This window comes from Hemiscyllium ocellatum, chromosome 15 (genome assembly GCF_020745735.1).
Source record: "Hemiscyllium ocellatum isolate sHemOce1 chromosome 15, sHemOce1.pat.X.cur, whole genome shotgun sequence".
NCBI classification, from domain to species: Eukaryota; Metazoa; Chordata; class Chondrichthyes; order Orectolobiformes; family Hemiscylliidae; genus Hemiscyllium; species Hemiscyllium ocellatum.
In genome coordinates this window covers 36611946-36634061 of record NC_083415.1, presented here as the reverse complement: position 1 = coordinate 36634061, position 22116 = coordinate 36611946, and the positions used below count along the sequence as shown (strand labels likewise).

The 22116-nt window shown below is 40.3% G+C and overlaps 1 protein-coding gene across 2 annotated transcripts in view; it reads right to left on the bottom strand.

Moving 5' to 3' along the window:
* The window catches only part of LOC132822945 (glucose-induced degradation protein 8 homolog), a 44634-nt gene that overhangs the window by 4221 nt on the left and 18297 nt on the right, over positions 1-22116 (bottom strand). The window contains exons 2-4 of one of the 2 annotated variants that reach the window (XM_060836376.1): positions 15613-15740; positions 13037-13233; positions 74-271 (exon numbers count right to left, since the gene is read on the bottom strand). In XM_060836376.1, the coding sequence (XP_060692359.1) occupies positions 74-271; positions 13037-13233; positions 15613-15730 (513 nt within the window). In that variant the 5' untranslated portion in view covers positions 15731-15740. The remainder of the gene's footprint in view (positions 1-73; positions 272-13036; positions 13234-15612; positions 15741-22116) is intronic. The other variant, XM_060836377.1, reaches the window with a different exon arrangement.

Genomic DNA, 22116 nt, shown 5'->3' with positions numbered 1-22116 from the left:
TTCCGACAGTACATACCTAACCAATCTTTCTATTAAGAATATTTAATGGTGCAGTACTGATTGAAGTTATTACCTTTTGCCTTTGCATCATATTAAGCAGATCCCCAAATGGCGATTCTTCTGGATTATCAAAAGCTAGTAGAGCCAGTGTGCGTTCCATCTCAGTCAGACATTCCCGACTCTCCTCTCCCTGCTCAGCAAGTTGGGTCTGGGCAAACTCCAAAGCTGCCTCTGTTTCACGCTGGCGAATCAACTCGATTAAATGCTGTTGCTGTAGAGAGCACATTTAATAATGTTAGGTTAACCAATCAACAATACAGTCAGTAATGTTATTGGTACACAGTTGTTCAGCAAGAACATTCTAGTTCCAATAGGTTTCTTCTTTTAAAAATTAAGTTTTCTGTTTTACTGCTAAAGATTACATTATATGGACCAGAATTTACTGTCAAAATATAGTGGAGAATCCAATGGTGTACTTATAATTTATAAGTAAATTGTAGAGGAACTTTAGATGAGAAGCAAATGCAGTTATATGTTAACGTCCAAAGATTGTTTCCTGACTTGTGCTCCACTGTTAGCTTTACAAAACTGGAAGTCCGCCACCTGCCTGAGTTTTGACATGCATTACATATCACGGGGTTGTTGTATTTGTGGTGTGGATAAAGCCATACCTGAAGCTGATGTTTATACTGTGAAAGTTGCAGTAAGTAACCTTTCAGTAACATGATAATTGTTGACCACTAAAAATTTACTTATCTGAACACTATTTATTAGAAATTTAAGTCACAGTCCTTCAAGTTTTGAATTTCAAAGACATTAAAAAAACCCTAACGTGCCCCTTCATTCCTTCTTTCTGTCTCAATCCAGTCTTAAGTTTCCCTATTTATCCATTATTTTTAAAATCTCAACTTTGACATTTGAACAACCAATTTCTTTCTCAATCTTAATTTTTAAATTCTTAAATCTCATTGGGCAAGGAAATGTTCTGTTCTTTTCCCTATTCACTCCAGTCCTGGATTCTCCTTCTCCCATCACTGCATTGTCATCAGCTTGGTAAGCATAAAAACACTTTAAAATGAAGAGGTACAGGGGCAAGTCTAAAGCACTGCAATATACCTTGTTGCACCAGAGCCTGGTCAATGGCATCCTGCTTAATTTCTAACAATGGTCAGAGAGTCAAATAGGTCCCTTTTAAATCTTTCCCCTCTCACTTCAAACCAATGCTCTTTAGTTTTGGACACCCTTACCCTGGGGGAAAAGACCATGGCAATTCACTTTATCTATTCCATTCACCATTTTGTAAATCTCAATAAGGTCACCCATCAGCCTCCGATTCTTCAGGGAAAAAACTTCCAGCCTATCCTTATATCTCAAATCTTCTAGTCTCAGTAAGATTCTGTAAATCTTTTCAGCACCCTCTCCAGCTTAATAACATCCTTCTTATAGCAACCAGGACTGAACATAATACTCTAAATGCAGCCTTAACAATGTCTTGGTACAACCATAACATGCTGTCTCAACTCCTGAACTCAATGCTCTGTCCAAGAAGGTAAATGTTCTGTCCAAGGTAAGTATGCCAAATGCCTTCATGCCACCACTTTCAAGGAACTATGTATCTGCCCCATTGGATCTCTCTGTTTGACAACAGGACCCTACCATTAACTATGCAAGTCCTGCTTTGGACTGTCGTACCAAAATGCAACCCCTCACATTTACCTGAATTAAACTCCATCTGCCATTCCTCAGCTTACTGGCTCAGTTGATCAAGATCCCATTGTACTCTTGTGAAAACCTTCTTCACTGTCCACCACATCTCCAATTTTGATGTCATCTGCAAACTTACTAACCATGTCTCCTATATTTTCATTCATACTGTTTTATATAAATGATGAACAACAGCGGACCCAGCACCAATCCTTGCGGCACAACACTGGTCACAGTCCTTCAGTCTGAACAACAACCCTCTATTACATTCTGTTTCCTATTGTCAAGCCAATTTTATATCTAATTGGCCAGATCTCCCTGGATCCCATGTAATCTAACTTTATTAACCAGTCTACCATGCACAACTTTGCTAAAAGCATTGCTAAAGTTCATGTAGACAATGTCTACCACTCTGCCTTCACCCATCTGCTCGGTCACCTCTTCAAAAAACTCAAATCAAATTTGACAGGCATGATTTCCCTTGCACAAAGCCATCCTGTCTATCCCTAATCAGTCCTTGCCTTTCCAAATGTATGTAGATCCGGTCTCTCAGAATCCCCTTCTAACTTCACTGCTGATGCATGCCACCGGAAGATGAGGTAGAAATTTAAGGTTTTAAATATTAAATTGAACTTAAAAACATTTTAGGTCAATGGAAAATATTAATTCATGCTGAAGTAACAAAATAACATTTTAACTGCAAACTGCTGGAGCAGGTTTTTTAAGCATCAAAACAAAGAACAGTTGAAAACTATGCTTGAAAGATGGCCACTAAGAATGTATATTTCATTTTCATCCAGATTACTTTTATTGCATAGTTTTGTTTTAAATCATAAAAGCACTCTTGCTATGTTTGTTGCAGATTGCATCAATCAATTGAAATTTAAAAACCTCAAAATCAGATCTTGCATGAATAAAGCAGCAGGATTAACCTTTGTATCAGTGTCAAAATATCTAATCTAGAATGTGAATGGGCTCCCAGAAATACTTTCTGGAGACAGCTTGAACACATTTCCTTTAGTGTTTTACAAAAAGTGCAAATTGTTACACACCTGGTACCGACTGTCTCTAAATACACTGTCTGAATCAGTTTTTAGTCACCTTCATTCTTGACCTTTTGTTTAAAAAAAATCAGAGGGAAATAGCAATTTCAATAAAATTCCTCAGGTCATTTTTTTGGGGTGGCAAGGTGGCTCAGTGGTTAGCACTGTTGCCTCAGAGCACCACGGACCTGGGTTTGACTCCACTCTTCAGTGACTGCCTGTGTGGAGTTTGTACATTCTCCCAGTGTTTGTGTGGTTTCCTCCAGGTGTTCCAGTTTCCTCCCATATTCCAAAGACATGCAGGTTAGATGGATTGGCCATGCTTAATTGTCCATAGTGTCCAAGTATGTGCAGACTAGGTGAGTTAGCCAAAGTAGATGCAGGGTTATAGGGATAGACTTTGGAGGGTTAGTGTGGGCTCAATGAGCCTGCTTCCATATTGTAGGCATTCTATGGGTTCTATGATATGTGACTTGAAAAAATATTATACCCACGTACACAAACCGAACAAATCCATTGTTATTTTTTAAATTCATTCACGGGGAGAGAGCATTGCTGACTAAGCAGCATTTATTGGCCATCCCTAATTGCCCAGAGGATAATTATGAGTCAATCACATTGTTGTGGGTCTGGAGTCGCATGTAGGCCAGACCAAGTAAGGATGGCACTGTGTTTCCCTAAAGGGCATTAGTGAACCAGATGGATTTTTCCCAACAATTGGCAATGGATTTGTGGTCATTGTTACACTCTTGATTCCAGATCCTTATTGAATTCAAATTACATGATCTGTCATGGTGGGATTTAAACTTGGGTCCCCAAAACTTTATCAAGGTCTCTGGATTAACAGTCCAGTGATAATACCACTAGACCATTGCCTATTGAAGGAACAGCTAAAGTCAAGACACAGAAACAGAAGATAAAAACAGAAGATAAAAACAACAGAAGTTATGGAAATATTCAGGTTTGGCACCATCTGTGGAGAGAAACATTTCCCAATCACACAGAGCTTCAATCCACAACAGGGTTCTCTGAACCCCTACTCAATCAACCTCCAGAATGATCAATTATCCTCTGCCATTTCCTTAATCATGATGTCAACAGAAACACTTTCCATCATCTAACCTCCAAAAGTTCAGAAGGCACATCTAATCCACTACTAGGTCAGATAACTGCCTCCTTTGCATTCTTCAACATCTTGTCATGCAAATATATTAATTGGTACCTCCATCCTTCTCAGCATCTTAGTCCTTGCATCCTTTATTTCAATGAAACAAAAATGAAATACTACTTTCAATTTTACAGTCATATAAATATTTGATCTGTAAAATAGCATTCTTCCAGTGGATTTTTGCACAAATTTAGAAAGTTAGTACAAACATTAAAACTCATGTCAAATTGCCACATGAAAAGTAAGACTTTTCTCTACACATTCCAATGTGTCTTTAATGTCAATGTCTTAACATTGGGAACTACTTCATCAATTCATTCTTATAGCTTTTCTCAAGACGATTACTAGCAGTATGCAAGCACTTTTGACTGATGATCCAGAAGCATCAACAAATAGACTGCTCAGATTTGTTTTGAACCCGTTCAGACACTAGAGGATTCCAATGGAGAAGGAGCAATAAAGTTATTCTTCTGCACAAATATTTACTATTAATGCACCATTAAATATTTACTGTAATAAAAGAAAGTTTTACTGAAGTTCAGGCAGATACGGTAATAATTAATTCTTCTTGATCAGATTTCAATGAAAAATAAAATGAGAGTTTCCAATGCTGCTGCCAACTAGTCGGCAAACGTTTTACTGACCCACCTACATTCTATTTAAAGATTCTCTTCAACCCGTTACTTTTTTAAAAAAATAGACTTGATCTTGATTTGGTCAATTTCTGGTCAGAGCTAAATTTTATTGATGATGAATGTGGAGCAAACTCAAGGGACTGAATGGCCTACTCGCAATCCTATCAGGCTAATCTTAATAGCCCAAGTCTATTTCATCTCTACACTCAGATTTCAGAATTGTTTTTCTAGCCAAGTGTACAGATCACTGATTAATCCCTTTTATTGTTTACTTTCATGCAATTTGGATTCCATCCAGTAAGGTTAGACCACAAGACCACTGAGATTGTGACTAATCTGAAAATCCTCAAATCCATTTTCCTGTCTTTTCCCCACAACTTTTAATCCACTTACGGAGTAAAGCTTTAAACACACTTCACAACCCATCAACTACAGCCCTCTATGGGAAAGAATTCCGCCAATTCATCATCCCGTAAGGAAGAATATTCCTCAATTCTGTTCTAACTAGGCAACCTTTTCTTTTGAGATGATACCTCTGGTCCTAGACTCTCCTGCAAAGGAAAACAACCTCTCCACATCAAGCCCCCTAGGAATGCAGAATTTTCAATAACGTCACCACTTATTCTTCTAAATTTCATTGAGTTCAGGCCCAAAATAGTCAACCTCTCCTTATAAAGCAATCCTTCTATACCAGGTGAGCTTTCGCTGAACTGCTTCCAATGCCAATATAACATTCCTTAGATAGCAGATCCAAAACCGTTTGCAGTATTTCAGCCATTGTCAACTAGTGTATTGCACAGATTAACCAAAACTTTCCTATTTATATACTCTATTTTGTATAACGTGCATTTATAAAGCACCAACACAGCAGAATATTCAAGGTCTGTGTAAAGATTTGTAGCTGGGGTACTGTTTGTCACAGTTGTGGGCATGTTTGCCAAGCTGGAAAGTTGATTTGCAGATGACTCGTCCCCTGTCTATGTGACACCTTCAGTGCTTTGGAGCCTCCTGTGAAGTGCAGCTGTACTGCCTCTTATGGAATTTATTTGGTTCAATTCCTGCTGCTTCCAGTTGCCGGTTCCAGTTGTTCATTGTTGTAGCCAGTATATTGTGTTCAGGTCAATGTGCTTGTTGATGGAGTCCGTGGATGAGTGTCATACTTCTAAGCCAGGGAAGCAGTCAGACAAATGGTCTCAGGAAGACCAGGGTTATGATTATGGATGCACACAACAGACCACAAAGGTACAGACAAGAAATTGTGCGCTAAAAATTGTTAATTTCAAAAACAAATCAGAAGTGGACGATGACAATCAAACAGGCTATCACCATAGGACAGAATAGAACTACATACAGAAAGAGAATGTCACTACTAGACAAAACGACTAAGCTAACCAACAGTGGAGAAGACAACACAACAGACACCTGGGTTAGAAACTTCTCTAAAGCTTACACACACAAAAAAGGCCATACTAGCCAAGGACCTCAACTACAATCACAAGGATGCAAAAATAACAGACTTCCTAACTGCACTAGAATGTCCGCTCAGAACTAATGAAGTAACTGAAGAGATACAACAAACAGTCAGATAAACCAACAAAAAAAAGACAAACGAACAACCTCAACACCAAAGAGAGAGAAAAGCCCGAAAAACACTCAAAAATAACAAGAACATAATCATAGTACCAGCGGATTAGGGCAGAATGACCGTTTAATGGACAAGATCGAGAAACATATTCAGACAAAGAAACTACTTGCAGATACTGACAGCTACCTATACAGTGGGAGTGTGACCCCATGCCACAACTAACCAATAGAATAAACAACACACTACGGAACCTTTTAAAAAAAAACAGACTAATAGCCAGGATTGACCTACAAAGAATGAAACCAGAAATCATCAACACCGCAAGATTTTACGGATTACTCTAAGTACACACATCAGACATACCAGTTGGACCCATCATGACACTCCCAGGGGTGTCATCGCATAAACTGGCAAAAGAAATCCAACAAAAACTAAAACATCTTATTAATGGATCCAAACACTCTATACAATCATCACAGGAATTCCTTGACAACATTATGAACATAAACATAGACAAGGACAAAGCACTGGTTTCATTTGATGTAATGGCATTGTTTGCTTCAATTGGCAAAACTCTAGCCAGAGAGACAATAGCCAACCTCTTGGACAAGCAGAACAGCCAACACGATGGGGAACCTAACAACAAGGACGGTACGCTCAAAGTACTAAAGCTTTGCTTGACGACACACTTCCCATTCAACATCCAAATATACAACAGTTCAATGGAACACCTATGGGCTCACTCATCTCTGGGCTCACAGGAGAAGCAGTGATGCAAAGATTGGAACAAACAGCCCTACCACAAATCCAACCCAAACTCTGGATCAGATATGTAGATGACAATTTTCTTATCATTAAGAGATCCAAAATCAATAATACACACCGGATTATCAACACCACACTCATAGGGATCAGATTTACGAGAGAGAAGGAAGCCAACAATCAACTTCATTCCTGGATGTAATGGTAGAAAGAATACAGAATGGTGAATGCACCACAAAAGTGTACAGAAAAGCCACACACACTGACCAGGTTCTGAATTACAACAGCAACCACCCAAACATATACAAGAGAAACTGCATTCGGACCCTGTTCAAAAGGGCTACAATGGACTGCAGCACTCCTGACCAACGAAAGGAAGAAGAACACCTCTACAGAGTATTCACCAAGTACGGATATCCCCGCAACTTCATCCACAGATAACTAACAGACAAACAACACAATGAGGACATGCCATGTCCTAACTCACTAGCGACGCTACCTTACATTAAAAAAAATCTCAGAATTTACAGCCAGACCTCTCCGACCACTCGGGTTCATGACTGCCCAGAAACCGACAGCCACATTCGGACAACTTTCACGGGCAAAAGACCTTTTACCTAATCATGTGCAGGACTAATGTAATTTAGAAGATTTCATGCAAAGACTGCATGCAACACGATATAGGGCAAACAGGCAGACAACTAGCAATCCGCATCCATGAACACCAACTAGTCACTAAACGCCATGACCAGCTGTCCCTAATATTCATACACAGATGACAAGGACCATAAATTTGACTGAGACAACACAATGATCATAGGACAAGCTAAACAGAGGACAGTCAGAGAATTTCTAGAAGCAGGACACACAGCCATGGACTCCATCGACAAGCACATTGCCCTAGACCCAATGTACCAGCCACTCCAATGAACAACTGGAACCAGCAACCAGAAGCAGCAGAAACAGAACCAAATAGATTCCAGAAAAGAGTACAGCAGTGCTTTACAGGAGGCTCCAAAGCACTGAAGATGTCACCTAGACAGGGGACAAAATGTCTGCAAATCAATTTCCTGGCTTGGAAAACATACCCACAGCCACAACAACAGAATATTTACATTACTCAGGGGAGGGTTGCATTACTGGCTGGGCCAGCATTTATTGCCCATCTCTGATTGTCCTCAAGAAGATATGGGTGAGCTACTTTCATGAATGTTGCAGTTACTGGGTCTAGAAACACTGAAAATGATGTCAGAGAGGACACTCCAGGATTTTGCCAGAAAAACATATTTCCATTTCTTCAAGGTTGCTAAGTGAGAATGGCAACTGGCTCAGAGGGGAACTTGCAGGAAGTGGTGTCCCCATCTATCTGCTACTGTCATCTTTCTAGTTGGTAGTGGTCAATAGTTTGGAAAATATTGTCTCAGAAGCATTGGTGAATTTCTGCAATGCATTTTCAGCCAGTACACATTGCTGCTACTGCAGCATCAGTGGAGGAGAGAGTAAATATTTGTGGATGTGGTGCCAATCAAGAAGGTGGATTTGTCTGGGATGGTGTCATACCTCTTGAGGTGTTGTTGGAGCTGCACTCATACAGACAATTGGGGAATTCTGTATTCCATTACTCTCCTAACTTTTGCCTTGTAGATGGTGGACAGGTTTCGGTGAGTTATTTGATGCAGGATTCCCAGCCTTTTACTTGCTCTTTTCGCTAGAGAATACCTATGCCTCGTCCAATTCAATTTCTGGTCACTGGTGATGTTGATATTGGGACTTCAGTGACAGTGGTTCTATTGAATGTCGAGGACAATGGTTGAATTGCTAGACATTGTCATTTCTTGCCACTTGTTATTCACCACTCACCAGCTGAAACTATTTAGGTCTTACTGCATTTGGATACGGACTACTTCAACTGGTCACAAATGTTGTTGAACACTGTAGTCAAAAGTGAACATCTCCACTTCTGACCTTATGATGGAGAGAAGGTAAAGTGATGAATGAACTGATGGTGATGTAGCATTGGACAGTCTCCTGAGGAACCTCTGCAGTCATCTCCTGGAGCTGAAATGACTGACTTCCAACAATCATAACAGTCTTCCTTTGTTGTAGATATGATGCCATCCAGTACAGAGCTATCTCTTGTCCCTAATTCTTATTGGTTGTTGTGGTTCTGTTCGCCGAGCTGGAAGTTTTTGCTGCAAACGTTTCGTTCCCTGGCTAGGGAACATCATCAGTGCTATTGGAGCCTCCTGTGAAGCGCTGCTTTGATGTTTCTTCCGGTATTTATAGTGGTTTGTTCTTGCCGCTTCCGGGTGTCAGTTTCAGCTGTAGTGGTTTGTATATGGGGTCCAGGTCCATGTGTCTGTTAATGGAGTTTGTAGATGAATGCCATGCCTCTAGGAATTCCCTGGCTGTTCTCTGTCTGGCTTGTCCTATGATGGTAGTGTTTTCCCAGTCAAATTCATGTTCCTGGTTGTCTGAGTGTATGGCTACTAGGGATAGCTGGTCGTGTCGTTTTGTGGCTAGCTGATGTTCATGGATGCGGATTGTTAGCTGTCTTCCTGTTTGTCCTATATAGTGTTTTGTGCAGTCCTTGCATGGTATTTTGTAAACTACGTTAGTTTGGCTCGTGCTGGCTATTGGGTCCTTTGTTCTAATGAGTTGTTGTCTGAGTGTGGAAGTTGGCTTGTGTGCTGTTATGAGTCCTAAGGGTCGCAGTAGTCTGGCTGTCAGTTCTGAGACGCTCCTGACGTATGGTAGTGTGGCTAGTCCTTTTGGTTGTGGCATGTCCTCGTTCCGTAGTCTATCTCTTAGGCATCTGGTGATAAAGTTGCGTGGGTATCCGTTTTTGGCGAATACCTTGTATAGGTGCTCCTCTTCCTCTTTTCGCAGTTCTGGTGTACTGCAGTGTGTTGTGGCTCTTTTGAATAGTGTCCTGATGCAGCTTCGTTTGTGTGTGTTGGGGTGGTTACTTTCATAGTTCAGGACTTGGTCTGTGTGTGTTGGTTTCCTGTGTACCCTTGTGGTGAATTCTCCGTTGGGTGTTCTCTCTCCTAACACGTCTAGGAATGGGAGTTGGCTATCCTTTTCCTCTTCTCTCGTGAATTGTATTCCTGTGAGTGTGGCGTTGATGATTCGGTGTGTTTTTTCTATTTCTGTGTTTTTGATGATTACAAAGGTGTCATCGACGTATCTGATCCAGAGTTTGGGTTGGATTTGTGGTAGGGCTGTATGTTCTAACCTTTGCATAACTGCCTCTGCTATGAGTCCCGAGATTGGTGATCCCATGGGTGTTCCGTTGATTTGTTCGTATATCTGATTGTTGAATGTCAAGTGTGTGGTGAGGCACACACCACACACTTTACATTCAACAATCAGATATACGAAAGTGTGTGGTGTGTGCCTCACCACACACTTTACATTCAACAATCAGGTATACACTGCAGTACACCAGAACTGCGAAAAGAGGAAGAGGAACACCTATACAAGGTATTCGCCAAAAACGGATACCCACGCAACTTTATCACCAGATGCCTAAGAGATAGACCACGGAACGAGGACATGCCACAACCAAAAGGACTAGCCACACTACCATACGTCAGGAGCGTCTCAGAACTGACAGCCAGACTACTGCGACCCTTAGGACTCATAACAGCACACAAGCCAACTTCCACACTCAGACAACAACTCACTAGAACAAAGGACCCAATAGCCAGCACGAGCCAAACTAACGTAGTTTACAAAATACCATGCAAGGACTGCACAAAACACTATATAGGACAAACAGGAAGACAGCTAACAATCCGCATCCATGAACATCAGCTAGCCACAAAACGACACAACCAGCTATCCCTAGTAGCCATACACTCAGACAACCAGGAACATGAATTTGACTGGGAAAATACTACCATCATAGGACAAGCCAGACAGAGAACAGCCAGGGAATTCCTAGAGGCATGGCATTCATCCACAAACTCCATTAACAGACACATGGACCTGGACCCCATATACAAACCACTACAGCTGAAACTGACACCCGGAAGTGGCAAGAACATCCATCAACAGACACATCGACCTGGACCCCACATACAAACTACTACAGCTGAAACTGACACCCGGAAGCGGCAAGAACAAACCACTATAAATACCGGAAGAAACATCAAAGCAGCGCTTCACAGGAGGCTCCAATAGCACTGATGATGTTCCCTAGCCAGGGAACGAAACGTTTGCAGCAAAAACTTCCAGCTCGGCGAACAGAACCACAACAATGGACACCCGAGCTACAAATCTTCAACCAGACTTTAAATTCTTATTGGCTCAGCAAGTGTCACCTGATAGCACAGATTTTTTTATTCACTCACAGGATGAGGGCATCGCTGGTTAGTCCAGCATTTATTGCTCATCCTCAATTGCCCAGAAGGCAGTTAAGAACGAACCACATTGCTGTGGGTCTGGACTCACATGCAGGCCAGACCAGATAAGGATGGCAGATTTCCTTTCCTAAGGGACATTAATGAACCAGATGGGTTTTTCCTGACAATCAACAATGGTCTCATGGTGATCCTAAGACTCTAAAATCCAGACCGTTTTTATTGAATTCAAATTCTAATATCTGCCATGGTGGGATTTGAACCCAAGTCTCCAGAATGTTAGTTGAGTTTCTGGATTAATAGTCTAGCGATAATATCACTAAGCCATCACCACCCTGTTGATGACCACCTTACTGACGTACTCCTCCAGCCCAGCCTGTCCCTGTCTCATTTTCTTCCAGCTCCCACCCATCTCAAGTCTCTCTTTACATGCCTATGTCCTGTCAAAACTCTTTGATCATTGATTTCACTTGTTTGCATATCCATCATAACTCTTCGTACAGTCACATTCTTATCCCTCTCATGGATGCCACACCTATCCTGACACAAGAGGTCACATTTTCAGGAGAGATGATGAAATGTGACAGCAGTAGGAAGGGTTAACACAATTTGGTTTAGCACAATCTCAAAAATCCACTCATTTCAGCAAATAATTTCATTTCATTAATTTGTTCATCCACATAGCTTCAACTCAAATGCAGTTTCTTTTTTATATGTGCTGCCCTGCCAGTTTTAAAAGTAGGTGTTTAGTAACCGTGCCCTATGCATTACAAATGATAAATAATTCAACTTTCTTCATAAACCTGCAGGTCAAAAATCATGAAGCATGCATTGAGATTAAATCCATTTACTTCATCCGATGTATTTATGTGTTCACATGGATATGAAGAGCTGTGTTCACTCCGTATATATAACTTCTGTTAGTCTTTCTGGGCCATCCTGCTCCAGATTGAATCACAAGCTATCGAATGCTGCTCAGTAGGGAGCAATCCTAAACCTGGCTGTAATCCAATGTTGGCAGCAAGTGCTCAACAGCACCCCCCCCCCTCCAACAGAGAAAACCAGCCACAATGGAATTTTCCAACATCCCAACCAAATCACAATCTTTTAGCAGAATCTCCTAGATTCTGTGGCAGTATCTAAGTCCTCGCTTTCCACTCATACTTCTAGATACACAACCCCTTCCCCCCACAACTTCAAACTTGATCAGCTCAAGTTCACTGCTCCTCTAATGAAAACTTTAATGTCTCCCACAGCCACTGCTCCTTCAAATCAATGCTCTTTCCATTCTCGAACTGAGGATATGGGCCCAGGTATCACATTTTCCTGCTGAAGATAGGGTGAGAAGGATGAAACAGAAAAGTTTATCATGTTTACTATTATAAGAAACAGCATTTATGACTTTAAGTACTGTTGCAGTCTTTGGCCAGAAAATCTGCTTTGAGGAATTTGTACATAGAATTGTATGAATGTAGACAAAGGTTTGGGAGGCAATGAACACTTCCAAGAATTTGAGAAAAGGGGGTTGGCAATGGGGTGAATAGTTTACATGCACTAAGTTAAGCAGCCTCATAAAATTTATTTTTACATATAGTTATGATGCCTATTATGGTCTGAATTATGGCTGTATATATACACAAGTCAAACTTTTAAATATGTGTTTTAAGCAATTGTTCATCAAATGCTACTTATAATTTATAAATAAATAGGACCTAGATTTTGACCCCACCAACACTCCCCTTTTTAACACTTGAATGTCAAGATTTCCCTACCTGTAAGTGGAAATAAAGATAACGATTTGTATCCAAAAGCTCTGGATGCAGACTATTGATAAGTGCAATCGCCTCTTGAATTTGTCCATTAAGTATCACCTCACGAATTTTAATACGTTCATCAAGGGTGTCCAAGTCAACACTGGGCTCAATCCCTGATTCCACTCTAAATTTTTCTGCTGCTTCCTTAAATCCTTCTGAAACAAATCATACATTAATTTATAATTGTATTAGCAGGTAAACTGTAAATTATCCTGGAAACTTCTCACAAAATATTTTATTATTCCTTAAAATTTCACATGAAGTGAAAAATCAAATTTTCATAGTTTTCCATACCATTAAATTTAATCCACATCACACACAACACTTTGAAAGAATGCTTAACATGAATGTAGTGTTTCCATACACATCCAATCACTGCATAACCATAAAATACAAAACAGGACATGTGCTACTGACTACGTGATGGCTGACCTCATTTCCAAATCCCTCACTAGTGCATCAATAGTCTGTCCCATTTCTGCAATTTAAAACAAAACTATCAAAGCATTTCTGATAGGTCTTCAATTAAACTTTAACTTAATAACCCCAAGATGATCTAGATTCATAGTAACATTAGGTTCTTTCCCATTCCATCTTAAATCCTTCACTCCTTTTTCTTTCTTCTTGATGAAGGTGACATTAAGTTTTAGAAACTCATCCTACCTACACTACTGACTGATGTTATGCGCACAATTAAAACAATGCAACAAAAAGTATTGTTGGCCAATCCAAGAAAGGTGCACAACTTCTAGTACATTTGAAATAACGACAACATCCATTTGTGTGCCTGATCATTCTATCTCCTATAAAATGGACCATATTTTGGCTCAGACCCAATGTTAACTGTAAAACAAAATATCAAAGATGCATAAACTGAAATGCCGTACATATTCTGAATGTTTAACCTTAGAATTCTGAATATGTTGCTATTATAAAATTAAGTTGAACTCACTGCAGATGACTTCGATTTGTTTCGATAGAAAGGTTGCAATCAAAATGTAGCATAACACAAGTAGCTTTTACCATTCAGATTTGGCAACCTCTTTACAGAGTTAACTAACATTCCTGGTCACTGACCTTTCATAATAATTTCAAACTGATAAAGAGGCACTTACTTTAAATATAGCTCAACTTTTCTGACCATAGATGCTGTCAGATCTGCTGAACATTTCCAGCATCCACTGTACTTTACTGTTGTGGTGTCTACGGTTTATGGTCAGATGCTAAGGCAAATTGGCATAATTATGTCAAGAGTTTTCTCAACATCACATGTTTCTCCAACATAATAGTTACAAATGTTTACAGAATAGCAGTATTGCTATTTTGCAATACTCTGCAGGGCTGCAGCAAAAAGTACTGTTTTAAATTGTTCAAACTTCTGATTCCATTGATAAAGTCACAACAGAAAAACAAGAGCAATTACTGAATTACACCCTCAAGTCTTTGATAAAAATTAGCATGGTTATGATATTTAAGTGCCCACTGACTTAACTATAAATTTTCAATGTACAAAAAATCTTAATTTGACTGACCAATACAAAAAAACTTGCATTATTTTCATTCATTTAATCAATATAAAGTCCAATCATTTAGGGAATCATAAAAAGATACTGCATAGGAGACCTGTGCCTCTGAAAAACTGTCCAATTAGTTCCATTCTATCCCTACAGCCCTCTATTTTTTCCTTATTTATCCAATTTCCTTTTGAAAGTGAATACTGAATACACTTCTATCATTGCTTCAGGCAATGCATCCAGTGCAGAACGTGCACCATTTTAAAAAATTGCCTTGCCTCTAACTCTTTTGCCAAGTACCTTAACTCTGATTAGTTACAAAAAGCTTTTCTCAAAAACCAACCAAAACCCTTTGAAGATTTTGAACATGTCCATCAAATCTCCCTTTAATCTATTCTGCTCCAGTGAGATCAATCCCAGCTTCTCTGATTAACTGATAAGATCTTAAGTCCCAAATCCCTCGTGTGGTCTGACAAGTTGCTTTCAGAACCTCTCACATCTCAAAATCCTTCCTAATCTCTCTGGCGCTCAGAATTGAACTCCACCTGTGGCCCAACAAGTGGTTTATAAAGATGTAAGCATCCTTGCTTTTGTACTCTATTCTTCTATCCTCCATACCTTGAAGATATTATCTATCTGATGATGAAATATCATTTATAAATATACAATAGAAATGACCCTTAATATTGCATTATATAATATAGGCATTGACATTTAGAAAATAAACACCTTTAAACACAAAATATTAACCTGTCTGTTCACAAATTCTGACATATTACCATTTTATCCATTTTCATTATGTGAAGTAGTTTATTTCAAGTTAGCTTTTACAAAATATAACCCTTTCCTTGACCCAATTTCTTGCAAGGTCTCAAAACTAGGAAAATTAATCCATTTCAGATGAAGATTCTTTTTTGGCAAAATAGATATGTTCCTAAAATTCTGCCTGCAATACTGGGTTATTTAGGGCTCTTATTATTATCTATATTATCTGTATGTTATCTTTTGCATCAGTCTTACCTGTAACTAGATAATTCATTATAAGACGATTCATGTCAGCTCTTTGGATGTGCAAGTTATTGAGTTTTTCCATCCATTCATCTTTAGTAATTTCATCTGGTTTTTCTGTGTAACTCATAGTGAAACAGCTGTAGGACAAAGATAACACATGTAAATATGTCGCTGAAGATCAATTAAAATAAGACAAGATAAACCTTAAAACTTCAGAATTAATTATCAAAAACAAGATGGAAAACAAAGCAAGAAAAATGACTTGCATTTATAGATTGCCTTTCACAATCACAGGAAGTCATGTGCTTTACAGTTAAGGAACTTAAGCAGAGTCACAAAGTTTCCCTCTAACAATATAGGTGCAAGTCCTGCAGCAACCATGAGGTTGGTGCACAGGAAGCAAACAGTCAACAAGAGGGTCAGATTCTTTTTAAGATCTATGCACATATGGCTGTTCTGCAAAGACCATACTATGTGAAAATACATCAGAAGTTACATTGGTAGTCATAGTTTTAATGCAGGAAATGTGACAGCCAATTTGAGGACAGTAACAATAGTGATATTGACAGCAAACAGAAAAGCTGCTTTTTTGATGAAGAAGAAGAAATTCATTTCCACAAAACAGTAATGTGGGACTGAAGTTCACCAAAACTCGACTGAGTGCCAAGTTCAGGAACTTTCATGAAGGACTTCTCTTGTGAGCTACAGCTTTTTTCTCCAACACAATTCTCTACTGCTCACCTGATTATGCATATACTATGCCTCTATGGTACTCCATTCATGCAACCATTCAGTGAGCAAAGGTGGAAGTACATGCCACTATGCTGACATCATGGCACCATATTTAAAGTCAGCCATACCAGCAGGTACAAAATAGGAGTTGCTCTTCACAGTGCACATTGGAGGAGGGGAACTAAATACAAATGCTTCAGAGGGTGGTATGGGTGACATCTTATTTCTAACACAAACTCACTTTCACATATGTATTGTTATCATACATCATTATGTGTCTTATCAACAATCACTGTAACAGCAACTACAAGCATCAGGTTAACTATCTTCATATCATACCATCTTAGAACCCTGTCCTAAAGATTTCCACTCTTTCCGTAACACCACGTAGCATTATATTACCTTAGTGTTCAACACAGAGCATCACATACTTGAAAGCCTTCAAATGGTTGAAGATTTTCACTTTAATCTGACAATGGCAAAGGATAAGGCAAAAAACCAAAAAAAGCTATGTTCATTTCTGAAAATGATAGTAACAGTTCGTCTTGGAAGTTGAGTCTGGGTGGGAAGCTGTCCGAAGAATTGGTACATTTCAAAGAGTGACACTGTCCTTTTCCACACTATACAATATTTTGATTCTTAAATCAGCTTCATGCCCCATTTATACAATTTCCCCTTGAAGGGCCTTATGTCGCCCATAAGTGGAGCACATGTGCTGGTACAAAAGAATAACCATCTACTCTGTCCATTCCAGATGTGGTTGCATCTAGTCATAGAGATGTACAGTAAGGAACAGACTCTTCAGTTCAACATGTACATGCTGACCAGATATCTTAAATTAATCCAGTCCTATTTGCCAGCACTTGGCCCATATTCCTTTAAACCCTTCCTAATCAAACACCCATGCAGATGCCTGTTAAATGTTGCTCTGTGTTGAACACTAAGGTAATATAATGCTACGTGGTGTTACGGAAAGAGTGGAAATCTTTAGGACAGGGTTCTAAGATGGTATGATATAAAGATAGTTAACCTGATGCTTGTAGTTGCTGTTACAGTGATTGTTGATAAGACACATAATGATGTATGATAACAATACATATGTGAAAGTGAGTTTGTGTTAGAAATAAGATGTCACCCATACCACCCTCTGAAGCATTTGTACCAGCCTCCACCACTTCCTCTGGCAACTCATTTCATACATGCACCATCAAGTCTTGATCTCGCAAGGAATTAAGGGCAATGGAGAGAGTGCGGGTAAGTGGATTTGAAACGCCCACCAGCCATGATTAAATGGCGGAGTGGACTCGATGGGCCGAATGGCCTTACTTCCATTCCTATGTCTCATGTCTTATCCTCTGCGTGTAAAGGTTGCTACTTAGGTCCCTTTTAAATCTTTTCCCTCTCACCCTAAACTCATGCCTTCTAGTTCTGGACTCCCCTCCCCTCCACCCCCAACCTAGGGAAAATACCTTGTCTATTTACCCTATCCATGCCCCTCATGATTTTATAAACCTCTATTAAAAAGGTCGCCCCTCAGCCTCCAACACCCAGGGAAAATAGCCCCAGCATATTCAGCCTCTCGCTATAACTCAAACTCTCCAATCCTGGCAACATCCTTGTAAATCTTTTCTGAACCCTTTCAATCTTCACCACATCCTCCTGCTAGGAGGGAGACCAGAATTGCACACAATATCCCAAACGTGGTCTAACCAATGTCCTGTACAGCCACAGCATGAGCTGCCAACTCCTATGGTTAATGTTCTGGCCAATAAAGGAAGGCATACTAAATGCCTTCTTCACTCTCCTATCTACCAGAGACTCTACTTTGAAGGAACTATGAATCTGTAGATTAGATTAGATTAGATTCCCTCCAGTATGGAAACGGTTCCTTCGGTCCAACAAGTCCACACTGACCCAATCTCCAACCCTATATTTACCCCTGACTAATGCACCTAACACTATGGATAATTTGTCATTGCCAATTCATCTGACCTACAGATCTTTGGATTATGGGAGGAAACCGGAGCAAATCCACACAGACACAGGGAGAATGTGCAAGCTCCACACAGATAGTCACCCGAGGCTGGCATTGAACCCGGGTCCCCGTGCACTTTGAGGCAGCAGTGCCAATCATTGAGTCACTGGGCGGCCCTCCAAGGTCTCTTTGTTCAGCAACATTCCCCAGGACCCTACCATTAAGTGTATTAGTCCTGTCCTGATTGGTCTTACCAAAATGCAACATCTCACATTTATCTAAATTAAATTCCATTTGCCACTTCTCGGCACAGCGGCCCATCTGATCAAGATCCCAGTGTACCCAAAGGTAACCTTCATCATTGTCCACTGCACCTCCAATTTTGGTGCCATCTGCAAATTTACTGATATACCTCTAATGTTCACATTCAAATCATTTATATAAGTGACGAAAAGCACTGAGCTGAGTGGCACACCACTGGTCACAGGTCTCCAGTCTGAAAAGCAACCCTCCAACACCACCCTCTATCTGCTACCTTCGAGCCAGATCTGTATCCAAGTGGTCCCATCTCCTGCAGTTCCATACATAGGCTGCCTTGCTGATCTTTGAGGGGTCCTAGTCTCTCGCTAGTTATACTTTTGTCCTCAATGTACTTTTAAAATCTCTTTGGAGTGAAATACAAGTTTTCCCTGTACTCCATGCGATCTAACTTGCAAATCAGTCTATCATGAGGAACCTTGTTGAACACCTTACTGAAGTCCACATAGATCACATCCACCGCTTTGCCCTCAATCCTCTTGGTTACTTTTTCAAAAAACTCAATCAAGTTTGTGAGACATGATTTCACATGCACAAAACCATGATGACTATCCCTAATCAGTCCTTGCCTATCCAAATACATGTAACTCCTGTCCCTCAGGATTCCCTCCAACAACTTGTCCACCAATGATGTCAGGCTCACCAGTCTATAGTTCCCTGGCTTTTCTTTAGCACCGATCTTAAAACGTTGCAACACGTTACTCAACCTCCAGTCTTCCGGCACCTCACCTGTGACTACTGATGATGTAAATATCCCATCAAGGGGCCCAGCAATCACTTGCCTAGCTTCCCAGAGTTCTAGGGTACACCTGATCAAGTCCTGGGGATTTATCCACTTCTATGCATTTTAAGATGTTCAGCACCTCCTCTGTAATATGGGCATTTTTAAAGATGTGGTTATTCATTTCCCCACATTCTTTCATTTTCTATATCCTTCTCCACACTAAACACAGATGCAAAATACTTGTTTAGAATCTCCCCCATCTCTTGCAGTTCCACACATAGACTGCCTTGCTGATCTTTGAGGGGTCCTAGTCTCTCCTCAATGTATTTATAAAATCCCTTTGGAGTTGTTCTGATTCTGTTCGCCGAGCTAGGAATTTGTGTTGCAAACGTTTCGTCCCCCGACTAGGTGACATCCTCAGTGCTTGGGAGCCTCCTGTGAAACGCTTCTGTGATGTTTCCTCCGGCATTTATAGTAGCTTGTCTCTGCTGCTTCCGGTTGTCAGTTCTTGCTGTCCACTGCAGTGGCCGATATATTGGGTCCAGGTCGATGTGTTTGTTGATAGAATCTGTGGATGAGTGCCATGCCTCTAGGAATTTCCTGGCTGTTCTCTGTTTGGCTTGCCCTATAATAGTAGTGTTGTCCCAGTCGAATTCATGTTGCTTGTCATCTGCTTGTGTGGCTACTAAGGATAGCTGGTTGTGTCGTTTCATGGCTAGTTGCTGTTCATGGATGCGGATCGTTAGCTGTCTTCCTGTTTGTCCTATGTAGTGTTTTGTGCAGTTCTTGCATGGGATTTTGTACACTACATTGGTTTTGCTCATGCTGGGTATCGGGTCCTTCGTTCTGGTGAGTTGTTGTCTGAGAGTGGCTGTTGGTTTGTGTGCTGTTATGAGTCCTAATGGTCGCAGCAGTCTGGTTGTCAGTTCGGAAATGCTCCTGATGTATGGTAGTGTGGCTAGTCCTTTGGGTTGCGGCATGTCCTCGTTCCGTTGTCTTTCCCTTAGGCATCTGTTGATGAAATTGCGCGGGTATCCGTTTTTGGTGAATACTTTGTATAGGTGTTCTTCTTCCTCTTTTTTTTGCAACGTTTGCAACACAAACTCCCAACTCGGCGAACAGAACCACAACAACGAGCACCCGAGCTACAAATCTTCTCCCAAACTTTGAATCCCTTTGGAGTGCCCTTAACCTATTTACCAAAGCTATCTCATATTCCCTTTTTGCTGTCCTGTTTTCCCTCTTAGAGTATAAAGGCAGTAGAAGTATACCTAAGGATTCACTCGATCTCTGCTGCCTATACCTGACATATGCTTCCTTCTTTTTCTTAACCAAAATCACAATTTCTTTAGTCATTCAGCATTTCTACCAGCCTTTCCTTTCACCCGAAGAGGAACATACTGTCTCTGAATTCTCATCATCTCATTTTTGAAGGCTTCTCATTTTCCAGCCATCCCTTTATCTGAGAACATCCGCACACAATCAATTTTTGAAAGTTCTTACCTACTTTCTCCATTGCAATTTCCATTGCACATTTACAATTCACAAGAAGAAGGGCAATTCAGGATTTGCTTGACAATGCAGGTTGCATGCTCAGCCTGGTAATCAAGTAGTCTCACCAAACTTGTGTTCCCTTGTTAATTTCACTTAGGCTTTCATCTCCCAATATTACCCCTTGAATTCCAGTCTTGCATCTTAGCCATGTCAACCAACATGCTGCACTGTCCCGCTGAAGCCAGGGTGGTTGTGACAGTTGACGAACAACCCACTCCCTCAGTAACTGATGCACTATTGTCTTACATCCCTTGTCTCGATTTAACAATCGCTGCACCTTCAGAATGCCAGCATGATGCCTCCAATCCCCACAACTGACTTCCCATACTGCCCTATCATAGTAGTGGCTCCTTATACACCTCAATGAGCTGACCCCCAGGATTGACTATGGCTTATCCCCAACTAAGTTGGACAATTAATTCAGTGGATGAGTGACCAGACAGCTGACTGATCACTGTGGAGCCCCTTGACTTACTGCAAATTCCCAGTCTGGTTACAATGGAGTGAATAGATTATTCAGTTACATATTAACTGAAACAAAAATGTTTGATAACAATTTAGTATTGAGCATTCACGCAAAAATGAGAAAATTCATGTGTAATTCTTTTATTATTGCATACATGTTCTGTTTTCACATTATATGATTTAACGTAAAAAACTTCAGAGCATATCCAGTCATGGTCACAATAACATTTTGAAATTACTGAATACAGTCAATCTTTGATTGATATTTCACTCAAATGCAGTACTGAGCAAGAGACTTGAATAAAACATGTTCAAATTATACTGCGCCACATTCTGAAAGAGAATAGACTTAGTAGGTTAAAATGTTCTCTCTCATTTTAAAGAGGTTTGGAGTTTATCAATATATACAACAAAAAGGCATTAGTACCATGGTGATGTCAACGGATTAGTGATCCACAGTGCCAAACAAATGCTAGACTCATTGAGGTCTGCAGCAATGAAAAATGCCCTTCAGCCCACTAGTCCACAAATTGAAAACAAGCACCAACTATTCTAATCCCATTTTCTCAGTTTTTGGAGACATGGGCCCAAATCGTAATCAAATCAAAATCTTGAATTAAGAATTAAGAATTTGGGCGACACGGTGGCACAGTGGCTAGCACTGCTGCCTCACAGCACCAGAGACCCGGGTTCAATTCCAGTCTCAGGCCACTGACTGTGTGGAGTTTGCACGTTCTCCCCGTGT